The sequence below is a fragment of the Lactuca serriola genome, chromosome 1, assembly GCF_051521515.1.
Source record: "Lactuca serriola cultivar US96UC23 chromosome 1, Lser_US96UC23_V15, whole genome shotgun sequence".
NCBI classification, from domain to species: domain Eukaryota; kingdom Viridiplantae; phylum Streptophyta; class Magnoliopsida; order Asterales; family Asteraceae; genus Lactuca; species Lactuca serriola.
In genome coordinates this window covers 255,861,500-255,887,414 of record NC_136408.1, presented here as the reverse complement: position 1 = coordinate 255,887,414, position 25,915 = coordinate 255,861,500, and the positions used below count along the sequence as shown (strand labels likewise).

The 25,915-nt window shown below is 37.8% G+C and overlaps 3 protein-coding genes across 3 annotated transcripts; all 3 read right to left on the bottom strand.

Moving 5' to 3' along the window:
• Positions 1–11,663: 11,663 nt before the first annotated feature.
• On the bottom strand, positions 11,664–12,668 carry LOC145067241 (uncharacterized). The gene is made up of 2 exons (XM_079014428.1): positions 11,982–12,668; positions 11,664–11,870 (listed from the first exon to the last, which is right to left on the bottom strand). The coding sequence occupies exons 1-2, from the start codon at positions 12,666–12,668 to the stop codon at positions 11,664–11,666; spliced, it is 894 nt and encodes a 297-aa protein (XP_078870554.1).
• A 166-nt stretch (positions 12,669–12,834) lies between these two features.
• Positions 12,835–17,528, bottom strand: OPT3 (oligopeptide transporter). The gene is made up of 4 exons (XM_078998898.1): positions 16,969–17,528; positions 16,734–16,831; positions 14,295–14,864; positions 12,835–14,160 (listed from the first exon to the last, which is right to left on the bottom strand). The coding sequence occupies exons 1-4, from the start codon at positions 17,470–17,472 to the stop codon at positions 13,107–13,109; spliced, it is 2,226 nt and encodes a 741-aa protein (XP_078855024.1). The 5' UTR covers positions 17,473–17,528; the 3' UTR covers positions 12,835–13,106.
• Positions 17,529–20,935: 3,407 nt separating this feature from the next.
• On the bottom strand, positions 20,936–24,139 carry LOC145050680 (NagB/RpiA/CoA transferase-like superfamily protein). The gene is made up of 9 exons (XM_078998891.1): positions 23,879–24,139; positions 23,460–23,587; positions 23,273–23,342; positions 22,959–23,063; positions 22,412–22,507; positions 21,652–21,708; positions 21,407–21,530; positions 21,246–21,312; positions 20,936–21,129 (listed from the first exon to the last, which is right to left on the bottom strand). The coding sequence occupies exons 1-9, from the start codon at positions 24,071–24,073 to the stop codon at positions 21,054–21,056; spliced, it is 918 nt and encodes a 305-aa protein (XP_078855017.1). The 5' UTR covers positions 24,074–24,139; the 3' UTR covers positions 20,936–21,053.
• Positions 24,140–25,915: the final 1,776 nt, after the last annotated feature.

Here is a 25,915-nt window from a genome sequence, read left to right as displayed (position 1 = left end):
TGCTTAATCTACTTCCAAGTTCCTTGCGAGATCTTGCCAATTAATCTACTTGGTATGTGTTTTACTTCTAATTTTGTAGTTAGTTCTTCCAATTTCAAGTTTTCATGGTTAGGGTTTGTAGGATTCACGAAATTGGTTGAATCTAGTGGTTGATTTTAGATTGCATGACCCTTAAATGTCCATAGGAACAAACCCCAAGCACTAATTTTGGAAGAAATGACATATAAATGGACCGATCGTAGAGCTGTGATCGATCGCGGCCCACGACGTGGCGTAGCCTGGCCACGTCGTGACTTCTGTGAAACAGATTTAAATTGTTTTAATATGTCGGTTGTTTGCTGCTTTGGTTTGCTTTTGTATGCAGAAATGGGACCACAAAGAGCTGTTCCACAGGAGGAAAACCCGATAGATGTAGCAAGTATACATCCCTTATACCAGTTCCCTCAAAACATTCCCCGACCGTTGTTGACTACTTACGAGAATCGACTTAGATGGCTGTATAATAGGGAGTTTGCAATAGCCCCAATTATCGATTGGGGATGGCTTGGTGGAGTGGGAATGGTTGCAGAGTTGACACACTATTGGTCGAAAACATACGAAGGGGACCAATTTTCGTTCACTTGCCACGGGTGGAGGAATTTGTTTGCCATCCAAGAACCCGTATACCGGGAATTATCGGTAGAGTTTTTCTCTACCTTATGCTTCGAGGAACGCACCCTTGATTTCACCTACAACCGGGCACTTGTGTTTCGTTTGGGTGGTGTATATCGAGAGTGTAGTCTTCGGGAATTTGCTTGGCGTATGGGGCTCTATACAGAAGTGGAGACGCAATCTCCGTTTTTCATTCCGTTCTTGCTTGGATGTGTTCGAGATTTTTCTCCCGGTACTATGGATGTGCAGTTCTGGTGGGGCATTTCTAACCATGAGTACAACACTCGTGACTCGAGTGAGTCACACATTCGGAATCCGGTTTTCCGATTTTTACACCGCCTTATCACTTTTTCAATTAATCACAGGCATCATGGTGATAAAGTCCCCATTCAGAATCTATTTTATTTATGGACTCTTATTACCCCGGGAGTTTGCTGTGATTTACCTTATATGTTGGCAAGGTTCATGGGGAAGAAAGCGGCCAATTCTAGGCCTGGGAGCCCGATTACTGGGGGGCATTTGGTTACTCGCCTGGCTAGGTCATATCATATTTTGACCTATGAATTTGTGAGGAATCTTACTCGATTCCCAGACACAGACTTGACCATTCAAGTCTTGGGTATTATGCGAGCGGTGGTGAATATCGGGGGACGTTTTGTTATACCGCCGATAGATGACGAGCAAGAGGAGGTGCAGCCAGGACAACAACCACCAGCCAGACCGCGGCGTCGGAATGTGCGGGCTAGAGGAGAAGTCGAGAGAGAACGTGTGGCTTCGCAGTATGTGCAGGGAGTGCCCACCGACTCTTTTCAGAGTTAGGTGGGAACGTATTTGGATAATTTACGGGGGCATGCCATTTACCATACCCAGTTTACTGAGGGTATTTATTCGCATTTGGGTGTGACCCGACCACCTTCTATGCCACCACAGTATCCTTATTTTCCGACATGGGAGGAGCTATGGCGTCCGCAGAATGACGGGGCAGGGCCAAGTGGAGCACAAGATCAAGATGATGATTGATTTTTCTTTTCATTTTGTTTTGCTTTTGAGTAGTTTTTTTTAGTTTGTTTTTATGTTTGAATTTGGTGTGTAATGTAAAACATTCTTAAACTATGATGTTACTTTTTATTTCTTTTGGGTTGTTCCATTTTTCAGATTAGCGTTGGAATTCTAAGGAGCATAAAAGGTTAACTTTTGAGTCGTGTTTGTCTAGTCAAGGAAGCTTAGAGTCGTGAGTTGGAACCCACAATTCAAGATAAGTGTGGGGTATATTAGGAGAGAGGTTACAGTTGGGAAATATATTTGCATAGAAGCGTCTTAAACCATTTAGCCATTGGTCAAAGTTGCTAGAGTAAATAAAACAAATAAGCCATTTTCTGCTAATGCCCAGTTTCCACGACGTGGAATCCTTACCGCCACGTCGTGGCGTTCTTGCAGTTTGAAGAAATTCAACATTTTGGTGTTCGCGCTTTCATCCCATATCACGACGTGGCCAGTTACCTGCCACGACGTGACCTAGTTTATCATTGCCCACATTTTTACTTACAAACACCCACTTTGAAGAATTGAAGTTTGAAGTCATGTTCGTGGTTTATTTACATATTCAACTAGTTCTACAACAAGTTTCTATTTTTGGAAGTCCAAATGCACGTTTTCCACACTTTTGGAGATGCTCACGCCACTATCCTAGGGGAGTCTGTTCCTTTTTCCCCCTTTTCTTTAATTTTGATTTATTTTTATGAATACAATGAGGGCATTGTATGAAATAAGTGTGGGGTAGGGGTAGAAAAAGTAAAAATTTGCTAGATAATCATAGAATTTGATAGTAAAAATTGAAAATTTTGAATTTTTAATAATTAAATCTAGTAATAATAATTTGAGCTATAATTGCTAGTATTATGTGAGATGATCCGATGAAAGTTCAAATGTTTAGTTGAGCCAATATACGTTATAGTGCATTTATGGCCTTCCTTATTTTAGTGAAATCATGGAACAAAAACATAACCCCGCTTGGTTTGAGGGATGCAATATGTTTAGCAGCCTAAACCTGAAATGTATCCAGGAAAATTATTATCATTAACCAATAAAGGTTGAGGTTGAGCGTCTCTGCTTAAGCATGTAGGTTTTGAGTGAAAAAAAAAAGTGATGTACATGTATAAAAAAAAGAGAGAGAATTACGAGAAAAGTGTGAAGAATTTTGGAGCAAGTAAAGTGAAGATCAAAAGATCAAAATTCCAAGAAATTCAAAAGTTGAAGATACCATAAATCAAATAAGGTGGTGAATTCAAAGAAATCAAAGATCAAATATCAAGAAGTGAAGAATTCCGAAAGAGCTCCATAGTGGTATCAATGATTGTAATTCTAGATTATGTATGCTTAGGTTGCTCAACTAAAAATACCTTGAGGATAAGGAGGTTTTCTGAGGATGGATTCGGAGGGTTGCATAAAATGAGCATTGTTTGGAAAAAGTGGGCAAGTGTTTTTGAAGATTGTGAGTATTTAAAGTATGGGGGGGGGGGGTACTTTAGGAAATTTTAGACACAAAAGCATGCGTTGAGGTCTTGGCATAATGGCTGAACTAGAGTCGGAATGTTCTGTGTGGTGTTAGCAATTAAGAATTAAGTTTAAATTTGCTTGAGGGCAAACAAAGCCTAAGTGTGGGGTATTTTAATATTTCCATATTTATACTTATTTTTAGGCAATATTTAAGTACATTTTTATTAATAAATTGATAATATGTTTAGAATAATGATACTTATGACTTTAAATTGTTATTTTCAGTCAATATAAAGGATTTTCAAAGAGAGGGACCAAAAGTGCCAAAATGTGGAACATGGGAGGTTTGAAAGACAAGAAAATAATAAATTCACGATAAACACTAAATTCACGACGTGGCGATGAAGCCCACGACGTGGCACGGGTGTTCCAGAAGATAGGCATCGCGACGCAGAGGATTTCCTTGAAGGATACGGATTGCTTGAAGCCCACGACGTGGCGCATCTGGCCACGACGTGGCGCGGGTTTTTGAGGATTATATAAGTCCTCCTGATTATTACGAAAATGAGAAGCTTTTGGCAGAAGAAAAGAGTTCCAGGAGACGATTAAGAGCGAAAGAAAGGTTCTGGAAGAGGGTTTTCAACACCAAAAGGAGTAAAGGTTTATATTTTAGTTAAATAAGAACATATCTTTCATTATTTTTAGCTGTTTAGGTTTAGTTGCTATGATGAGCAGCTGAATCTAGCTACTCTTGTTTAGCTAGATAAAGCTTTTAAACTTATGAATAGTTATATGCTTATGGATTAAGTTTAGTTGGTAAAAATTGCTTGTGTTTGATTTGAATAACCTAGCATACTATTATTTGTTTATCTACTTGCTTGATTGCATGTTCTGTGTAGCTTTGACCATTAAACTGCATGAACTTGTTTACCTAATGATTTAGTGAACATTGAATTGTTAGAGCTAGGATTGACCAATCTTAGTTAGTAATTAGAATAAATAAAGCTTAGCTGTGCTAGAGAACGTGTATTGTGATCATAATTGCGTTTATACAACAAAATCTTACATAGCATATTTACATTCATAATTAGTTCTGTGTTTAATTATGTGTGAACATACATGGTTTGACATGAATTAGTTAATTATTGGTAAGTTAGAACTAAATTACTAATACAACTAAAAACCAACTTAATAATCCGTAATCATTAGGTAGCCATTAGGAAGAAGTGGATTCAAACTAAACAAGAGTGTGTTTTTATTTATTGAGTTTGATTTAAGTTCATCTGATCTTGTAAAACCAGATAAAACCCCTTTTAAACTTGTTAATAAATTAGGTTAATTTAATAGTAAGTAAATTAATTAGAACACCGTTCCCTGTGATCGACACCCGACTTACCCAAGCTATACTGTAATCTAACTAGGTACACTGCCTATAAGTGCATAGTTAGCTAAGTTTGTTAGGTTATAAATATTAAAATTAGTGAGTACTTTTGTGCACATCACTACCGTAAACCCATGAGTTTACGGCCGTAAACTCATGGTTAATCCAACCATTTCGTGATTTGGGTGCTTCTAGGTCATTCATGTAAGTTCCTAGTTCATTAGTCAAGCATTAGAAGGAGTTTGGGGCATCAAAACCCCTTTGAAAGGTGTTTACGGTTTTGGGAGATTCCCAAACCGTAAACCCATGTTATTGGGGGGGTTTTGGTGTTCTTTCCAAGGATTTGCAAGCACACTAAGTAGATAACTAGTTAGGAAGGGTGTACTTACGTATATGAAGCTTGCAAGGGTGTTTTAGGACCCAAAAACACTAATGTGTTCTTGGTGCTTGAAGATTGCTTGAATATCTATGTAAAAATCGAAAATCCAAAGATGAAATGATGTATAAACACTAGATTTAGTGCTGTATGAACGAATTTAGGGAAGAAAACTTACATTTTTGGTGGTCTCTGAAGGATGAATTTATGATAGTTGAGAGAAAAGTTCTTGTGTTCTTGAGTGGGAAGTGGGTAAATGAGGACAAGAGTGTAAACTCATGCTATATGCATGAGTCTTGGGGGAAAGGGTGTTTACGGCCCAAACACCCCTTGTTTGGCCGTGAACACCTAGCTAAGGCGTTGGGTTGTTTCACTCGCTACACTTAACTAATTACGACTCTTACTTTTATTTAATCGTTTGACGAAAAATAAAATAAAACACCAAACGGACTCAAACCCGACCAAAAACGTAATGAAATATTTTTAACTAATATTTGAAGTGTTTGAATAGGGAAATTATACAAATAAAAATTTCGGGTTGTCATAGTTCTGGTCCAACACAAAGCTATTTGTCAGCAGACATAAATGTGTTTGATAACTGGAAAATGATGGCATTTGCAAATAGCTCATCTTCTGAACAGAATAAGCCAAACATGTTGAATTCAACCTTTCACATGTCGTGTATGGCTTCTACGCCTTTGCCTGAAAATACGTCTCAAAAGGTTGAGTTCTTGTCATTATTATTTTTTGGTGGCTTATTATTCTGTTGCATTTCAAGGTATTTGTAACACCCTGAATTCAGAAGGCTGGAAAAGAGAAGAAAACCTCAAATGAGGAAGTGACTCGTCGAGTAGATGGGTGACTCGACGAGTTGGAGCGCGATTTGGTCGCGGGTTTAGTAAGCTACTCGACGAGTTAGAAGACTGACTCGACGACTTGGCCAGGTTTGGGGAAAACCCTAAATGCGGGCCTTGTACCCTATTTAAGGAAATTTATAGCCTCCATCATCCCCCTTGATACTCTCTCAAGTCCAGAATGAAAACCCTAGAGCCTCCCTGGAGTTATGAGTCATTTTGAGAGTTTTGGAGCATTCTTGAAGCTTGGAGGAACAAGAAGAAGGTTGGAGGTTCAAGGAGGAAGGATTAGATCCAATAGATCCACTCCATTTGCTGCTCATTTTGGTAATCAAGTTCCTTCCTTGACTTCTAGTTTGTTAGATCTCTTTATGTCCCTTTTTATGAAGTTTATGGACCAAGGGTGATTTTTTGTGGGATTTGGACGTCCCCAAGCCAGATCCTTTCAGATCTAGGAGTGTCTTGAGTAGTAAAAGCATAAAGGTGGAAGTTTTATGCCATTAGAACTCCCCATGCAAAGTTTAAGGAGTTTTTTTTTGGCCTTTTGAGCAAAAAGGGCCATGTATGAGTGCAAAGGTAGTGGCTTTGTGTAATATCCTGACCCTAGGAGGCTGGATCTGGGTCTTGGATGCCTTGAGCTTGTCTGAAATCGTCTGAATAAAGTTGGACATAGAGAGACTCGGCGAGTCACTTGTGGGACTTGGCGAGTCAGGACAGTTATTGCCCTAAAACCCTTCTGTAAAAGGGTATGAGTTGAGTGGTTAGGGACTCAGCCAGTATGAGTCCATAATGGTCATGAAGTTTGTCGTACTCGATGAGTTCAAGGAAGAACTCGGCGAGTCTAAGGCAATCTCCTTAGTTTATGAAGATGGACTCGACGAGTTGTTCATACAACTCGGTGAGTCACAGCCTAGACACATTCTTATGTAGATGATGAACTCGACGAGTTCAAGGTCGAACTCGGCGAGTCGGATGAAGATGGTCCCAATGGTATGGTTGAAGGAGAACTCGTCGAGTTCTTTCTAGACTCGACGAGTGGAGTCGGGGTTGTATGGGGTTGGAGGAGTATGGACTCGACGAGTTGGTAGATCGACTCGGCGAGTCAAGTCAACTGGAGGTTGACTTTAACCTGGGTTGACTTTTGGGAATATTGTGGTCTAAATGTTATTTTGGGTATTGATAGTTCAGGAAGTCGAAGGTTCAACGGTTCAGAAGTTGCCGGTTAGCAGTCAGAAGTGTTCAATGAGTTTTCAGTAGTGTGAGGTGAGTCTCCTCACTGTGTGCATGGGTCTACGGCCACAATGCCGACCCATTATGATTATGTTCATGTTTATGTTTATGTATAGAATGAAGACCCGGGGTTTAGCCCTAGGTACTTATGGTTATATGTTCTGGGTTACGACCCGATGTCGGGCGAGGCCCAAGGAATGTTAGGACGCTAGAGATCTTTGTGATTCTTGCATGTGACGATACAATAGGTTCCGGACAGAGGATCCGATGTCGGGGTAAGCCCGAGGTATGTTAGATGATAGTATGTCTCCGGACCGGGGGTCCGATGCCGGGGCAATCCCGAGGAAGATTCTTATGTTGTATGTTCGACTATACTTGTGTCTCTGTGATACTAGTATGTGCCTGGTAGGGAGATGAGTGTGGGCGAGGTCCCGAATTTCATCACTAGCTGAGTATGGATGGAATTCCATGTCTCGATATTAGCAGAGTAGGGGAGAGGCCCGTGATAGGAAGGATGTGAGTGTAGGCAGGGGCCTATATCTCACTACTAGTAGGAGTATGGACGGGGTTCCACTACTTCAGTAGCAGACCAGGGGCGGTGTAACATCCCGATTTCCAGGTATTATGCTGATCATTTATTTTTTTGAGTAAAAGAAAGGGACTCGACGAGTTGAGGCGTAGACTCGTCGAGTAGGACCGCGGTTGCTGACTGGATTAATGAACGGACTCGACGGGTCGGAAAGGGTGGACTCGACGAGTCCGCGCCGTGGATTGAAACCCTAATTCTTGGGGTATGTGCCCTATTTAAAGGCCTTTATAGCCTGCATTTGCAGCCACTACACCCCTGAGAAACCTTAGAGAGCAGAGAGATCGTTTGTGGTGCAAGAGGAAGGCTAATTCACCATTTCTTGTGTGTTTTAGCAAGAAGGAAGGAGGTAGAACAAGCTAAGCGGGTTGAGGAGCTTGGATCCACTTCTATTTGAACAGAGGAAGCTGTTGTAGGTAACAATCTGTGCCATCCTCGTGTTTATAATGATTCTAGTGGAATCTAGGGTTTTCTTTATGCCTATTTTAGTTGAATCTGGAGTATGTGAGGTCCCAAGGCAAAATGGTTCATAGATTTGGACCTTAAGAGGTCCAGAGAGTCCTTTCTACTCTGCTTTATGCCATACCTTTTGAGTTATGAGCCTAGGAGGCCATTTTAGAGGTTATTTCACCAAAAGAAGCTTTGGGTGTGTTGCATGTGTACCAAGATTCGACCTTTACATGATTATCGTGCTTGGGAAGGTCAGATCTATAGGTTAGAGAAGAAGATCTGAACTCAGAAGGTCATTTGAGTATGATCATGGAAGCAACTCACCGAGTTCATAAGTGGACTCGACGAGTCGAGTCGGGGTTGCCCCGCGATTCGTGACAGGAGGAACCCGTCGAGTGGAAGGATGAATCGACGAGCCAAAAGAGGCTAGAAGGATTCAGAGGACCTGCATGGACTCATCGAGTCGCCCATGTGCACTCGACGAGTCGGGTCAAAGTTTGACCGTTGACCTCCGTTGACCTTAGGGTTTTGGTCAAGACTGATTCAAGGGAGTTCATGGAGGGGTAGAATGGCCTTCTACCCAATATTAGAAATGAGACTATGAGAGAGTATTGATTGGGAATGTTATTTGATTAATAGGAGGAGGCTAGGCCGGGACGTTGAGCACGAGAGTTATCCGACTTCATTGAGGTGAGTCTTCTCACTATACTGTATCTGGAAGGGTACCTATGTGTGACCGGAAGGTCTTATATGCTATGGGATGTATGTGTTGTATGTTGTTATGTGATATGTATGTGTTATGTATGTTATGTATGATAAGGACCGGAAGGTCAACATGATATGGACCAGAAGGTCAAGAGGTTACGGACCGGAAGGTCGATACGGGTAGGACCGGAAGGTCTACCGGGATTCGGGACGGAAGTCCCCTTAGACACTTGGATCGGAAGATCCCACAGAGTTATGGCCCGGAAAGGCGTATGTGTTGTATGTGGTATCTTGGGGAACTCACTAATCATTTATGCTTACAGTTGTGTTATGTGTTTCAGGTACTAGCGATGATCGCGGGAAGGCGCCAGCATGATCCGTACACACTCATAGAGTTTATGTTTGAGATTCTGGGAAATTTTTTGTTATGATGACATTGGATACATTATGTTTTGACATTGTTTTGATGATTAAAAGTATGGTTTAAAAATGAAAAATTGTTTTGGAAATTTACGTTGTTACAAGTTGGTATCAAAGCCTTGGTTTGAGAGATTCGGATGCACCTTCGGGTGTATCTGGACTCAAACTGGGGATTTGAGAAAGTTTTTCATAATATAAACAATTTTTCCAAAGAAGTAAAAGGATTTGAGAAAAGCAAAGGAAGCAGTGTGTACGATCAGCCAGCGCCCGAACGGTGATTTCCTAAAATACCCTTACATTATGTGTTATGAGAGATTATGTGATATGCTATGCATGCTAGAGTAGGCTAGGTACTCATATTAAGACTAGAGTGACCTGATTTGTGATGCCTTAGCCTAGGAAGATTTCTACTGCTATGAGATGCTTGAGAGCGAGTAGGTAGCAGTGAGGAGCTATGAGAGGTTTACCGAAGGGTAGCCTATGCTAGCGAGATGTAGAGCACTTGCGATCTGGGATCCGAGGATGAGGACTTAGGGTGAATATTGATGCAGTATGGACGGTAGTATAGGGCCCGTACTACTGAAGACACTAGAGCAATGCGCACTCTAAGTAAGAATCCTCAAGGTACTAGGGAACAAGTAGGGTTGAGTTATCGAGTGCGAGTATGCTCGAGCAAGTCTCTGATATTATTATGTTGTATTTCAGAGACATCATGGTTGGGACACGCCACTGACCTGAGACGAGCGGCGTGAGTGACGATCCGCTCTACCAACTGAGCTATATCCCCCCGAGCCAAGTGGAGCATGCATGAAGGAGTCAGACGCTTCTTCTTTCTTTTCCCTGGCGCAGCTGGGCCATCCTGGACTTGAACCAGAGACCTCGCCAGGAGCTTCGTCAGATGATCCACGATGAGGTGGCAACGGCGATTCGAGCCGAGATTCCGGAGATGTTTGGGTCTATCAAGACCACGTTGATTAAGACTTTTGATGAGCGGTACGCAGCGGTGACTGAGGCTGCGGCTATTGCAGCTGTGGCTGCTGCCAGGCCTCAGGGAGGTGACTCGTTGTTGTTTCGAGAGTTCAGAAACACGAAGCCACTAGAGTTTGACGGGACGCAGGATCTGATCACTGTGATGAGATGGATTTCTGATATTGAGGAATGCTTCTACACGTGTTCATGTCCGGAGCATCTGAGGGTGCGGTTTGCGCTAAACCAGCTTCGCTTGGGAGCGAAGGACTGGTGGATGTTCGTGACGGAAAGCTTCACTCTTGTAGAGATTTCAGAGGTGACCTGGGAGAGGTTCACCACCATGTTCAGAGACGAGTATGTTCCCCCGGTGGAGAGGGAACGGTTGGCTCAGGAGTTCTTGTCCCTCAAGCAGGGCACTGATTCTGTTACTGTGGTTACCAGGAAGTTTCATGAAAGGGCGATGTTCTACCCTGAGCAGGTGTCTACCGAGCAGGCACACATGAGCCGGTATTTGGCCATTATGAGGAAGGATATTCGGGAGTTTGTATCGAACTCAACTTACCGGACATTTGCTAAGCTCCAGGAAAATGCCCGGAAGAGGGAGATTGAGTTGGAGACTCAGGCTAGGGAGGAGGCCGAGTCTCAGGGGATGGATCGGCGACCGGCACAGTCTCAGCCGGCAGCCAAACATTATTATAATATTATATTATAATAATATAATATTATTTATATTATTATATTTTGAAAACATTATTATTGTTTTTTTTATCTTAATAAAAGATAACTTTGAAATTATTAATATTAATAAACTTAATAATAAAATATAATTGTTAAATAATAAATGTTTATTGATTAGGTTATAATGGCGAAAGTTAGTCAAATGATAATTTTACGTTAATGATGACTTAAAAAGTAAGGCTAAGGCTAAGGGGTATGGTCACACCCAACCTACTCAAAAAGTGACGCCATATCAGCGCCACATCACCTCCACTACAAACCCACTACCAACCTACTATCTCTTGGAAATGGTCACCACTCTACATCATTTTTTATTTTTATTTTTTTTATTTTTTTACATTAAAATTATTTAAAAAATAATTATTAAAAAAAAATAAAAACATAAATATTAGTTAAAAACATTTTACATTAATTTAAAAAACATAAATTTAAAATCTACATTACTTAAAAAACATAATAATTTAAAACCTAAATTACAAAAAAAAAGCATATAAAATATTACTCGCCGTCATCCCCGTCGTTGTCATAGCCACCGTGTTGCTGGAATTGCCTTTGCCATACATGCTCAGTCAAATCATAACGTAAATTGTGACGTGTTTCACTATTTTGTATTTCCAAAAATCGTGTGAAGTATGCAGGGCTGCCGACTTGTATTACTGCAGGTAGGTTAAGAATATCTATCGGATTATATATACAAATAGCTATACCATTTTCTTCAATTATCATGTTATGTAAAATAACACAAACAGTCAAAACCTTCGTCAATTTCGACCTATCCCATGACCGTGTCGGATGTTTGATAATGTGTCACTTTTGTTTGAGGACCCCAAACGTCCGTTCCACATCTTTCATTGCCGATTCTTGTGCTAATTTGAACAATTTTCGTTTTTCATCGGCCGAAAATGAAAACGACTTAACAAACGTAGCGTACTTTGGATATATCTCATCACCAAGGTAATACCCGCAATTATATTGATGTTTATTAACAACAAACGGCATATTTGGTGCTTTACCCTGCAAAATATCATTAAATATCGGAGAGGCTCCAAGCACATTCAGGTCGTTGTTTGACCCCGCCATACCAAAAAATGCATGTCAAATCCATAGGTCATGTGATGCAACGACCTCTAGTATAAAAGTCGGGACGCCATGATCACCTCGAGTGAATTGACCTCGCCATGTATTGAGACAATTTGCCCACTCCCAATATGTACAATCAATGCTGCCAAGCATTCCTGGTAAGCCGTGTTTAGCTTCATGGGCGACATACAATTGTTCGATATCATTTCTAGTTGGATGTCGCAAATATATGTTACCATAAAACTCTATGACATACTCACAAAAAGGATAAACACATTCTAGCCCAGTCCTCTCAGACATTTTCAGATACTCATCTGAAGCATCTGCTGCTATGCCGTATGCCAATTGTCTAAGGGTTGCTGTGCATTTTTGTAGGGTACTAAAACCACGTTTACCTCTTGCATCACATCGCAATTGGAAAAACGCATAATTGTTTTCCAAATCTTTAGCAATACGTAAAAATAATTTTCTACTAATACAAAATTGGTCTTCAAATTTTGATAGGTCATACAAACTATCAGGGGCAAAGTAATCATGTACCAAAAACTCGTGTGTCCCCATACGATCCCGAACTATCGAAATTCTATGCCTCTTCTCGGTATTTGAACTTTCACCTCTTTGCTGCACTCTATTGCGTGCCGCAGACGACAACGTGTGCAACACCAAGTCATCTTCATCAGAGCTATCATCATCGGATGAAGAAGAAGCAATCGAACCCGCAAAATTATTCATATCTATGTTTGAAAGTGTGTTTGACAGAGGTAATAGAAATATGTTTGTGATATGAATGGAAATGTATTTGTTTATATGTTGTGTATGTATTTATATATGTCTATTAAGTTTTGTTTGATTTTTTTTTTACCTTGTTAACGGTCAAAAGAAAAGAAAGAAAAAAGAATGGTAAAAAATGGTCCATCAATTGCATTAGTCTTCTTCGTCCGTAGCCAACATCACGCCACAAGACACATACTCCTTATTGGGGCGGTGTTCACACGTGGGTAGAGATGCCACGTAGGCACCGTAGGCACCACACGTAGCCAAACTCAATCCATACGACAAAGCCTTAGAATAAGTAGGACCCATATATTAACAAGTTTATGCTTGCAAACAAAGTAACAAACACTCGTATTCTAGCTAGCTACAATATATTGCTGCTGCTGCTACCCGCGCCTAGAATATCGGGCAACCGGTGACATTAATTCCGGTAGCTGTTGGACACGTGGCCAAAGGACAGTGGTCAGGCTTTGCCCCCCACCACTTCAAATTAACCCCTTCGTTTTGCAAGGCGAAGAACAACAACACACCCATGAACGCCGTACCTGCATCCAGCGCCGCCGAAAGGATGTAATTGTACTTCTGCCACCATTGTTTCCGGTACTTGAACACAAAATAGTTAAAGATCATTCCGGTGACAAGCCAGCTTGCTATGTTTGTGGGAGTCGCCGGCGGCATTCCGGCGAAACCATATGATATAACAGGTATGTTAATCAACGGAATCCATTTCTTTTCCGGGAAAATCTTGCTCATTATCCACACCGGCACCGGCAAGAACGCTCCGATTAGAAACAGCCATACGAGATTTCTATACAAACCTCCGGATCCAAAGAGTCGCTCGGGTCCGATGAGTCCCCAAATCACAGAAGCATCAAATGTAACTTTGAATTTGGGGCATGTCCATGGACTTTCGGGATGAAGCCCCTCGATATCACACAGATTCTCGATATTCTCCAACATCCACCATGACACAGCGAGATTCACCGTCCCTGCAACTAGGGTTCCGACGAGCTGAGCTGTGAACATGCATCGAGGTGGGATCTTCATGTAGTGCCCTAGCTTCAGATCCGACAAGAAAGAAAGAGCATGAATTGTACTGATTCTTCCGTAGATTTTGAACAGCAGATTCGCAATCGGTTTTCCAGGCAAAATATACCCGATTATGAACTGTGCTATGATGTCATATCCAGGTTGCTGGTTTGTAGTAGCTTGAATGACTCCAATGGGGAGAGTAACGAGCCAAGCCAGACCAAAAGCAAAGAGAAACCCCCACCATGGAAGCTGCACATCTTCTTTCCAAACAAAACACATCACCAGAGACAACGCGATGCTCCCTACCAACATCACCAGATACCACCATTGCGGGACTTGTTTATAGCTCTGCATCAGTTTCGCATGGATGTCGATCTTAGCATTCTTCACTGCCGATTTACTCTGCTTCCATATATCCCTACAAAACAAAATCAAATCAAATCAAAACCCTAGACAAAAAATTTGATCGATCAATTGAAACATCAAACACAAATCAAATCAAAACCCTAGACAATTTATTTCAATAGAAACTGAGAAACATTTAACACTCACCCGCCATGGAATAAGGCGACGTGGGTGAGAGTGGCGGTGAACCTGGCGAATCCGGATCCAATTGAAAGCGCAAACAAAGGACTTAAGTAGAGCTTGCTGTAACTATTGTAAGCAGCGATGTTGAGATCGAATTGTGGCGTTAAGATTCTGGTGGTGTCGTATTCATGGCCGGTGGCGGTGAATAGCTTGTTGGAGAAGATTGGGAATTTTCTGGCATCAAATGTGTCGTATTTCCAGTAACAAATCGGAACGATGATGTAGATGAAGGCGATGAAGCCTGCTCCGACGTTGAGAATGGAAGTCCAAGGGGTGACTAATGGGCTGCCATGGTAGGCGGAGATCCCAGCCCAGTCGAGGGTGAAGGCGCCGACTCCTAACCCATGGTAGCCGGAGCCGATTTGTTGGGCGGTGATGCTGTGGGGCCAAACCCAGCAAACCCAGGAGAAGAAGGTTAAAATGGGAAAAAGGTAGCCTGGAAGTGCGTAATACGCAAAGCTTAAAACCAGGAAGATCATGAAAAATCGCATCCTTGTCATGCCTTCACCTTTGTTTTCCTTTTCATGCAATGCCCTAAAATAAATAAATAAATAAGTATAAAAGGTTAATTACTAATAATAGCAACGCACTTTACTGAAAGTATTGTTTTGATTTAAATTTTGCTTATAATAACAATATACTTTCAATGTATTCTTACTTATAGTAATAACCAATATCGTTAAATGTTGTTGTAATCGTGAATTTTTATAAAACACGTTGATACTTCTATAGTTATATTGAGTGTAGGTTGCTATTATAAGTAAAATTTGAAGTATGGAAGAAAGTGGAAGTAGGTTGTTATTATTTGTAAAATGTAAAAGTGGTGAAGTATGTAATCCATGATTTGGTAGTGTTCGTTGCTATTTATTGCAATTAATGCATAAGTAAGTAAATAAACAAATATATGCACAGATATACTAGGCCCACTATAATCCATGATTTGGTAGTGTTCTTTGTTATTTATTGTAATTAATGCATAAATAAGTAAATAAATAGATATATGCACAAATATACTAGGCCCTGTTTGACACGTTAGCTGCAAAGCTAACTTTTAACTTATAAGTTATGAATAAGTCATCTCAAACTAGCTCATCAAAAAACTAGTTTATAAGTTACTTTATAATCTAATTTTATGGTCTTACCAAATGCTAAATTACAATAAGTTAGCTTATTTCTGCGAAAGGACTAACCTAGTTTCATTGATTTGTTCATCACATTCTAGTTTTGTTGCTTCTTAATATTCTATTTTTGTTGCTTCTTATAGTATCAATAATACCATGATGGAGATCTCAATTTTTGGTGTTATAACTATGAAGGTTTTTCAACTTATAATGTCTAATAATAGAAAAAAAAAAACTAAAAATGCAATGTTATAATTGATAGATTTTCCCAACTACTATGCCTTAATAAATTTTGTTTTCTATTTATACACAATGTTGTTATAGAAAGAAATAGAATTATAAAGGAAATTAAGTTATTATATATCAGATTTAGCCCATAAATAAATTGATAAATGCACTAAATAGCAACATACTTTTGTGGGATAAATGCAAATGTCTGCTATATGATGCGCTCACCTTTTGTAAGGATATCTTTGTTGAGAAACAATTTGAAATTTCGAAGTATAGCAGTTATGAAATTATTAGCCTCGTTTTGTGCTAATGGTAAAACATATGAACAGTTTATTACTCTGCATATTTATATAATAATTTGTTAATAAATCATCTTATTTTTATTTCTACTTATTGCAATTTCTTTTAAAAAGGAAACTAATTCATACATAACAATTTTTCTCTATAACACAACAATATATACTTTAAAATGTTGTAATGTATAACTCCACAAAGCATAAGTTGTGCATGGACATAAAGAAAAATTGTTGTCTACGAATCACAATCCAGAATCATGTTTAATTATAACAATGACATCTAAATACAAAACAATTTCATCTGTTGATATAATTGAATAAGATTTTCAAAATACTATATATTAATAAAAATAATTTAAAATGCAAATATTATAATCAGATAGATTTCTAAAAATAACTATGTTATAAAAATTAAAAATCAATTTTTTTAATAAAAATAAAATAAAATAAAATAAAATAAGAACTATTTTGTAATTGATCCATAAATATATAAGGCAACCAGTGTGCAATGAATGGCACATATTCATATATGTCCCCTTTATGGTTATTAATTATTATTCTTCAAATGACGTCCACGTATCTTCAATTTTTCAGTATATAAACTTTTCAAGCTCTAAAAGGAATATTAGGCATACAAATATAGCATGTAACTTTTTCCACCAAACCATAAAGTAGAATATGCATACGATTAATCATTAATTATTATATAATATTTATTAGCTAATTATAAATAATAAAATAAAAATGGTACTGACCTAAAGAGAGAAACCTGAGCTAGGTTTGCTGGCCACCACATCTCCACTGGATCAACCAGATATCTTCTCAGCATTCCTGCCCATCCATACCCTAATATCTAACAATAAAATTCAAAATAATAATAATAACATCATTAGTTTCGAACAAAAGTATTTCTTTATTATTATTATTATTATTATTATTATTATATAATCTAATAAAGTTATAATTTGAATTCAAACCACATAAAATTACCTGAGTAGTCAAAACGATAATCAAACCACAGAGGAAACTCAAGCTCTGTCTATAATAAGCTTTCATAACAGTAATGGCTCCAATCGAGTACGCATCACCCCCACCTGTAGACACCCCACAATTTGCAAACACAGTGATTATCACGTGCTCCTTCATGTTAAACGGACCCGGATTCAAGCTAAAGCTCCGACCCATTAACTTGTACTCCTTCGTCGGCAACGTCGCCGCCATGAATTTTCCGATCGGAAGAACTGCAATCTGCATAAGAATGGCTGATATCGCGAGAGGCTGAGTTCGGTATATGAAGAAAGTGTTTAGGAATATTAGAACAACGCACGACCCAACGCCCAGTGTCCATGCCCGGAATGTCATTACCGGTAGTGATGTGTCGTCGGTTTCCGGCACCACCAGAGCCACCTCTTCCACGGTACACTCTGCAACCGCCGCCGTCGCCGGTGGAGGTGGCCCATTTTGTTTTTCGCCGGTGTCGTTATCCGAAGCCATTGTTACAGAGCGTCAGAATTCAGAAGGCAGACCCACTTTTGAGATGTGCTTTCGTACAATCTGGTTTAATAGGAGAGAGATGGAGGAATAATCTCTGTCAAAATTACAAAACTGCCCTCAAACGTTAGATATTTTTGTATTCCTTTTCTTTGGTTTGATTTTATGTGCGAGTATAATTATATAGAATATAGAAATATAAATAGAAATTTCGTTTTAGTATATAGTCACAGAAATAGAAATTCCTGTTGACTGTTTTTCTTCTCGTTTTGTATTCTTTTCATTGAATTTAGTTTATAAACATTATCTGAATCAAACATGTAACATGGGAAACAACGTGACCTACGATTGTTTGAAGGGCAAAATGGTCTTTTAGTTGGTCAAGGTCAAGGGAGTCAAATCGGGTTAAGAATTATAAGTTGCGAAAGAGGAAACGAAATTACTAAAAATTAAGGTGGTTGGGGTATGTGTAATCACATGACTCACACACTCTTTCAAAATGGACAAAAAAGAACTGTCCACATGGCACCGAGCTGTCAAGATAGGGCCCACGCCATGTAGGATGGTTGTTGCCAGGTCAACAGACACCCATGCTTGTATGCTATCATTTCTTCCATTGCATTTCCTCGAGTTTGTAATTTTCATATTCATAAAGTTCAAGCCCTTGTGTATGCTAATATACATAGGTACATATGAATCTAAAAAGGAATTTTTGTTTTCATTAATTTAGGTTAATTTTTTTAAAAAAATTTGATAAATAAAAAGTTTAATATATATATATATATATATATATATATATATATATATATATATATATATATATATATAAGAAATAAAACTTGTATCCGATCAAGAATAATTAATCTAATTTAATCTGTAGAGGTATTGATGTTCCTGGTTCTCTTTATCTTATTTGCAAGTGAGAAGTGCTAAATCATCCTTTTTTTAGTATACGTTTGCAAAAGCTTTGATTCAGAAACTGAATCAGTGGTGTGATCTTGATCTTTCTTTGATAAATTCAGTGGATGAGATATATTTCTTCTTGGAGGCTATTCATTTAAGTATGAATAGGAATGATATATTGGAAACTATTACCTACACGAACTGGTGGTCCATATGGAATTTCGGAAATAAGTGTGTATCTGATCAAATGAGACCAAGACAAGATATGTTATTTTTTGATGTTGTTTTTTCTTTTAATTGGATGGTGCATCAGAAGCATAAATTCTCTATTCCGATGGGATTTATGGCTTCAAAACCCTATTTTGAACTTTAGGATGTAATTGTTCTATTTCATCTTTAGCTTCTTGTTAAGGTTTTTTTTTAATAAAAATTCAGCCGTTCCAAAAAAGAAATTCTCAAAAAAAAAAAAAAAAAACTAAAATTAAAATCGATTGAAAAAATATTCGTGTGAATTTGAAAATTTATGACACATGCATACTAGATGGTAAAGCATGAAGAAGGAATAATAGGGATGGTTGTGTCATTATCAAACAACAAGACTTTGTGAGCGATGACAAATTTCTTCCACCCCACATTATTAAAGTTGATTTAACTCTTCATCTAATCATCCCCAAATTTCAACTCTAGCGAATGATTTCCTTGTTATCTTTCTTTTCTTAAGGAGAAATAAATACAAACTCACGTAAGTGTTAGCAATTTATGACAAATTTTCACAAATGTCTATGTGTTACGCTTAGGTTCTTAAATTTACCTCACCAAAACCCATCCATTAAACACTTATATTACACTATTATTTATTGTATTATAACGTCATCAATCATTTGTGTATCTCTCTCGCTGATCTCTTCCCCTCGTGGTTTTTTACCGTTTTGAGTTTTCTACATTAATATTTGTGCGTTTGTGTATATCTTTAATGCAACTTATATGCATTGATTCATATTGTTATTTTTTTAAAACAACAGACAATATAATAACTAAAAATGATAGCAAGAAGCTAGAACAAAAGAAAAATCTAAAAACATTACAAGAAAGCAAGAATTGAGTTTGAAGCCACAAGACCAATTAAAATGAATCTTACACCTACTTGAGCACTAAAGATAGGGCTGAGAAACTATCTCATAAAAAATAACTCTTTTTTGGATGATCCTTACCAAAATTGTCTTATTTCTAAACATCCAAACTTATCACCAAGAAACAAAGAAAACACCTTCAAGAACATCTTTATCCCTAAACTCTACATCGGGGAACAAATTAGAGAGAAAAAGAACAAGGAGGAGAGGAGGCGGTGGTGGAACATATCTAATGCAGTGGTGGAACCATTGTCAACCACTGGTATTGACGCCGCTGTTTGGCTCAATATTTGTACGTGAAATTGTACCAAACACATGGTTTTATGTATAAAATCACATCATACACATCACACTTGGCAAATCTTAGAGTATCATCATCGGTGGTGTGAGACGACAAAGAGCTTTGTGAAATCGTACATCTGGTGGCAATGGTTCGACGGTGTTTTGTGGTTGTAGCGAATGCACTAGTTTGGAGTAGAGTGGCAACATGTTGGCCAAAAAAACATTTAAGTCAAAAGCATTTTTGGATGAGGGTATTTTTCTTTTATTGGCGGAGACTCGAGTGGACTATGAGATGGTTTTGGTTTTAGATCTATTTGATTTTGAGTTTTTAGATCCAATGTTTTAGGAGAATTATGAAAATAGGTTATGATTTCCACTATTTATCATGTTATCATTATTACGTGTATGTGTGCATGCATCCGTGTACACACACATAATAAGAGTATTTTGATCTTTTAATTAAGAAAATGAAGAATAGAGTTAAATCTCTTCAACCCACTCGAGGGAATAATAAAAGGCGATCAAACATGGCATTTGAAGTAATATCCTGGAATTGAATTCCGTCCATTTGACAATGATAGGAATCTAGAAGCCCCAATAAAGGGTAAAATAGTAAATTCATCTAGGTTGGTTAGGATTATAAAAAATAGAGAGAAATGTCACAGTAAGGGGATGTCTAGAAATTTGATAGTGTTTGTATTGGCTCTTAAGCTTTCGGCTTAAAGAGAGGGAGATTCCCTGAACAATCTTTTAGATTGTGTTAATCGTGTAATCAATTAGTTAATTTCATCATCTTCTTCTTTTCAATCTTTCTCTGTTTGATCCTATTTCATCAAACCCTAATTTCTGTTCTTCATCAGACAACCAACCACATCATGGAATGAAATCTCGAATTTCACATCCGTCACAATCCACAAGAATCCACAAACCAAACTCACCATTTATAGTAAGTTGTTTCCATTTGGTGGTGATTTTATCATTGTTGATACATAATATTAATATATGTTATTTGAAGAATGCTACCAAAGAATTAGGAAAAAATGAAAGGAATTTACCGGTTGGGAGAAGTTTTATTTTGCTTTTTAAGATCTTGTAGCCACCTTTTATCGTGTTTAAAGGAAAGAATGAAGACGTGCTATGCATTGTAAGCATTATGAATGTAAGTATGTTGCTATTTCTTATATTTAATTACATTTAAGTTTTATATATGAAACGAAGGGAGATATAGTTGATACAATTTATAGCAAGCCCTGCTTCTGATATCAGTATTTAGTAGTTATTTACAGTAGTAGTAGCATTATCAATGATGCAAAGCCCTGATTGTGCAGCAATCACTGCTCTACAACTGCAATCAACAAGTAATTATATATAAAGACCACCTCCAAAAATGTTGATCTCTGCAAATGCCCTCCAGTCCTCCCTCAAAAAAAAAAAAAAAAAAAAAAACAAAGAGAAACTTACGGGGTTTTGGTAATGATCCCATGGCCTGCAACCCCATCTATGTTGTCAAGGAGTTTTGCTACTTCAGCTGCAGAAACACAATAATATTACACCTTACAAACACCATATTTGTATTCATATTCATATTATTTATTAGGGAATGAAATAGAGTGAGTGAGTACCAAGGTTGGGTATGGGGGATGTAAATATGACATCAAGAACATTATGTCCTTCTCTTGTCACTACCGGAAATTCACCCCCCGTGGGACCCGCATGCCCTCTCCCTATACATGCTCTTCTCCATACCTTACACACACACACACACCACACATATATATATTCACAACTGAAAGATGGATGTATTTTCCTTCTTTCCTTTTTCCTAATTATAACTCAATTATTTTTCTTTTTCTTTTCTTTTGCATACCTCAGCATCTCCTACAAAAAGATCATCAATCTCTTCTGCAGTCTCCATCCACCCCACCTGAAATGTAACTCTTAACCATAATTATATATATATATATATATATATATATATATATATATATATATATATATATATAAATGCTCCCTGAGTTTAGCTTTTTCTTTTTTTTTTTTTTGCAATTTTGTCTCAAAAAGTTTTCTCCTGGCTTTTTGCTTGCTTAATGGAACAAGTAAAATGACAGTCACCCTTTTTTAAATTAATTTTTTTATTTAAATTTAATTGCATAAATTGTTTTTCATTTAACTTGGAACAATTTGCTAAGTTCTTCCTGATTTCACTTAGCTTAACAGAAAACTCACAACAAATGAAGAATTGCAACGTCAATGGATTCAAAATTCAGATAATAATATCAAAAAGACAACCCTACCCTCGCAATTCAACAAAAAGATGCCACAAAAATGTTCTCATTACTACTTCTTATACTGATAAAAACAAACCCAATGCAAGACTTTTCCCAAATTACCCCTCAACCATTTTCTTCCCTTTTCTTGCATATGTGTAATTAAGTGGAGGCTTAGCGCAATGACCAAAATCATTAAGCTTCTTCAAGCAAAATAAGGACCAAAATGACTACAGAAAACCTTATGTGGACTAAAATTGGAAAAATAAGCTAAACTCAAGGACCATAAATGTAATCTTATATATATTATAGAGATGAAGTTAATTTTATTTTCAATCATTAACAGTTACAGAGACTTACAGAGTTGACTAAAACAGGGATCGAACCCTCAACACCACTTTTGTACTGTTTTTCAGTCACCATTAGAACAAGATTCTTTGTCACATCTAATATTTTCTGTACACAACATAAAATAACATGTTATTGGTATTTTCCTCATAACAACAAAAAAACAAGAAACAAAATAATGATTAAACACTAGAAGTTTCTACTTTTCTTGTTTCACCTTTTTACAAATTTTTGAACAAATTGGATTCTAAGACAATATGCAACCACATCTTTTGACAATTTATCGAACAATGTTTCACTTTTTTTTTTTCTACTTATTTATGCAACAATTGCTTCAACTGGTTAAATAAGTTACTAGTAAAATATTGCATCTTTTGGCCATAAGCATATTTGTATAGAAATCATAATTTGGAAAGAGTGTGAAACATTGTTGCATAATTACACATCTAACCCTGTTTTAATATTTCAAATTTGAACTGTTTTCAAATTATAGGTTAACGCAATGTGTAGTTTTAACTCCACTATATACATTATTTAATAAAAAAAAATGTTTAAGGACCTTCTCTTCAATTATAGACTCATCCCCCTCAAGTCTCTGGCGCCCAATAACTGCATTTAGGCTTACTTCTTCCATGATGTCAGCATCATTGAATGTAAAATCAATCTACAACTCAAAAAGTGACTATATTTATCATTCAAAAAAATCAAATAAAATAAAAAATTAACCACTCTAATTTACTAAGGAAAACTGATTAATCAATGTCTTGGACATGGACATGTATGTTATAGGAATGGTTTGAAGGGGTATTTTGGATAAGGAGGGCATTCACGTCTTTTTGCAAAAAAGAAAGTGACAAAAGTGCATTCACACACTTGTAAACTATGTTGGTACTGATGCAAGGGTACTCCTGCTTTTGCTGCATCACTTGCACTTCCAACAGATCTGCAGCATCACTCAAAGGAAAAAAAACAAGATTCAACAATCACAGAAAAAAAAAAACATAAAAAAAGTTCCAACACAACACATGTATCTAAAATCTAAATAAAGAATTAGACTCACGTGGGTATTCCAACAACATCTTTTAATTGACCAACACTAAGTTTCTGACCCAAATAATGTATTGCCAAAGATGAGGCTGCACCAGATCCTAATCCAACCACCATGCCACTTTCCACATATGTATCCACCTGTATCAAATAGTATTAATCATCACACTCGAATATCACAAAATCAGAATCCAATTCCCAAAAATGTTTCGAGTTACCTAAATCGGTTTCGGTTATATACAATGTTAGAAAAGAAAACTTGTTAGAATCTACTTGCGCGTATTTAAGAAATTCATGTGATTTTTCCACAATATATTGAATTAATCGATGAGGTATTTGGTTGTAGATACGTATCGAACACAGTTAGATGAGCATTCAAATCAGATTTGAAATAGGAAGTGCGAACTCAAAAATAAAAAGTTTTGAAATTACCGTGTGTTTAGCTGCTTCAAAGAGTAATGCATTGCTGTGACTGGAACTTGAGCTTGAGCTTGAGCAAGCAATTAGAGATATGGAATTGAGTTTGGGTTTGCATCTACTTATAGTCGTTAATCGGTGATGTGTGGAATGGCCATGAGTGTGGCTTCGCAAGTTCAGATAGGACTGAAAGGAATGAATGATCGCCATGCTCGGCTCTTGTCCTCCGTAACTTTATCTTCCATCCCCTTTCAAAACAAACATTTTTGTTTTTATGGCGTGAAATCTATCTTTATATCGTATAAAAATGTCAATAAATACAAATAATTACTACTTTTTATTGTTGTTTTAATTCGAACTTTTATATTCATTACCTCTAACACGTTAATATAACTTTTGTCGTTTACTTGAACACCTATATATATCTAATAAAAAGTCATTCATATATATATATATATATATATATATATATATATATATATATATATATATATATATATATATATATATATATATATATATATATATATATATATATATATATATATATATTAAAGAAGAGGATAAATTTGAGTAAACTGTTGGCTATTTTGGCAAGATTGGTCCTTCGTGTTATCATTTTTTGTTTGGGGTCGTTTTTGTTGTTTGTTAAAAATCTTATCCCATGTGTCCTCCTTTTCTCATCCTTATCTAAACTGTCGATGGTACTTTCTTCACCGACCTGTGTTGTTCTAAACTGTAGACGGCTCTTACTTCGCTCCATCCATCCTCTCCATTTTGTTTGTTCTGTTCCTTTTTGTTGTTGCAGGTAAATTCTTTGGTTTTTTGTACGCTTTTCCTGTTACTTCGGTTGCTGCTGTTTGTTTTCTTCTTTTTTGTTGTTTTTATGGTTTTTTCCCTTGTGACGTTGGTTATGGACGGTTTGCGGAAGCGTTCATCTCCTAATGTTGGGCCCTTGGTTGTCACCGCCGACTGTAGCATGTCGTCAGCTGTTCCTGCTGGGTTTGCTACCCTTCATGGCCGGCCCGTACGTTTTCAAGGTTTCAGGTCAGATTAGCCATAAGATAGGTTCTCTCTGTCTGGATCCTATAAGAGGGCCTAGATTTCTTCAGTTATATTTGTTCGATACGGCTAACGAGGTTCAGAACAGGTTGAGATCGTTTCAGAATCCTCGCGCAAATGCTTTGGATGAGGGCATTGTTAGATTTTTAGTATCTTTTCTCAAAAACAATAATGAATATGTGCGGACCTTTAAGACTGCGAAACAACTTGCTGACGAGATGAATATGCCATCATATTATGTTAGGTTGTTTAATGATGTTCGTGATCGGAGGTATGATTTACCTACACCTGGGTCATTGGGTTGTATTGTTAGTGGCGACGATAATGCTGGTGGACGCTACGACATTGTCATTCATTCCAATTCTGGTCCGCCTCAACATATTAACAAACTCCATCCTACCTATATGCCTCTGCATTATCTAATTTTGTTTCCATATGGTGAGCCCGGACGATCTCCAAGTATGAAATTACGTAATGAACTTGGTTCAGGTGTAACACCCATAAAATTCGAGCCAAATTAAAACATTTTAATTCATTCAAAACCATTAAGTTCATACATTTGTTTTCAAAATAGTTCAAACATCAGAGTATTTCCCCAGAACCATATCACATAAATCATAAAACATGAGGAGCGGTACGATCACGCCTTCGCCTTGCCACGATCTCCTGAAGTACCTGAAACAATACACTGAACTGTAAGCCCGAAAGCTTAGTGAGTTACCCCCAAAATACCAACCACACATCAACATACTCATAACATATCACAAATAGAATAGCCATGCACATCGGGTCTACTGTGTGACTGGTCCACCCGCACCGGGCCTTTAGCCCAACTGGTCCAACCTCCGATTCTAGCCATATACATCGAGTCTACAGTATGACCGGTCCGCCCACATCGGGCCTTCAGTCAGCCTAGTACACTCTCCGAGCCTCGGCACGTCTGGTCCGCCCTCTTGGGGCATTCAGCCTATCCGGACCGCTCGCTGGGCC

Bases quoted from the DNA above. Each gene is read 5' to 3' on its own strand.
- LOC145067241 (XM_079014428.1), bottom strand. From the start codon at position 12,668: ATGAATAATTTTGCGGGTTCGATTGCTTCTTCTTCATCCGATGATGAT. The intron at 11,871-11,981 runs GTCGTTGCATCA...GATATTTTGCAG, and splicing joins TCCCGACTTTTATACTAGAG to GGTAAAGCACCAAATATGCC.
- OPT3 (XM_078998898.1), bottom strand. From the start codon at position 17,472: ATGGCTTCGGATAACGACACCGGCGAAAAACAAAATGGGCCACCTCCA. The intron at 16,832-16,968 runs GTAATTTTATGT...TTTTATTGTTAG, and splicing joins TTATCGTTTTGACTACTCAG to ATATTAGGGTATGGATGGGC. The intron at 14,161-14,294 runs GTGAGTGTTAAA...TTTGTTTTGTAG, and splicing joins GTCGCCTTATTCCATGGCGG to GGATATATGGAAGCAGAGTA.
- LOC145050680 (XM_078998891.1), bottom strand. From the start codon at position 24,073: ATGGCGATCATTCATTCCTTTCAGTCCTATCTGAACTTGCGAAGCCAC. The intron at 23,343-23,459 runs GTGAGTCTAATT...GTGATGCTGCAG, and splicing joins GATGTTGTTGGAATACCCAC to ATCTGTTGGAAGTGCAAGTG. The intron at 21,531-21,651 runs GTATGCAAAAGA...TGTGTGTGTAAG, and splicing joins TTTTTGTAGGAGATGCTGAG to GTATGGAGAAGAGCATGTAT.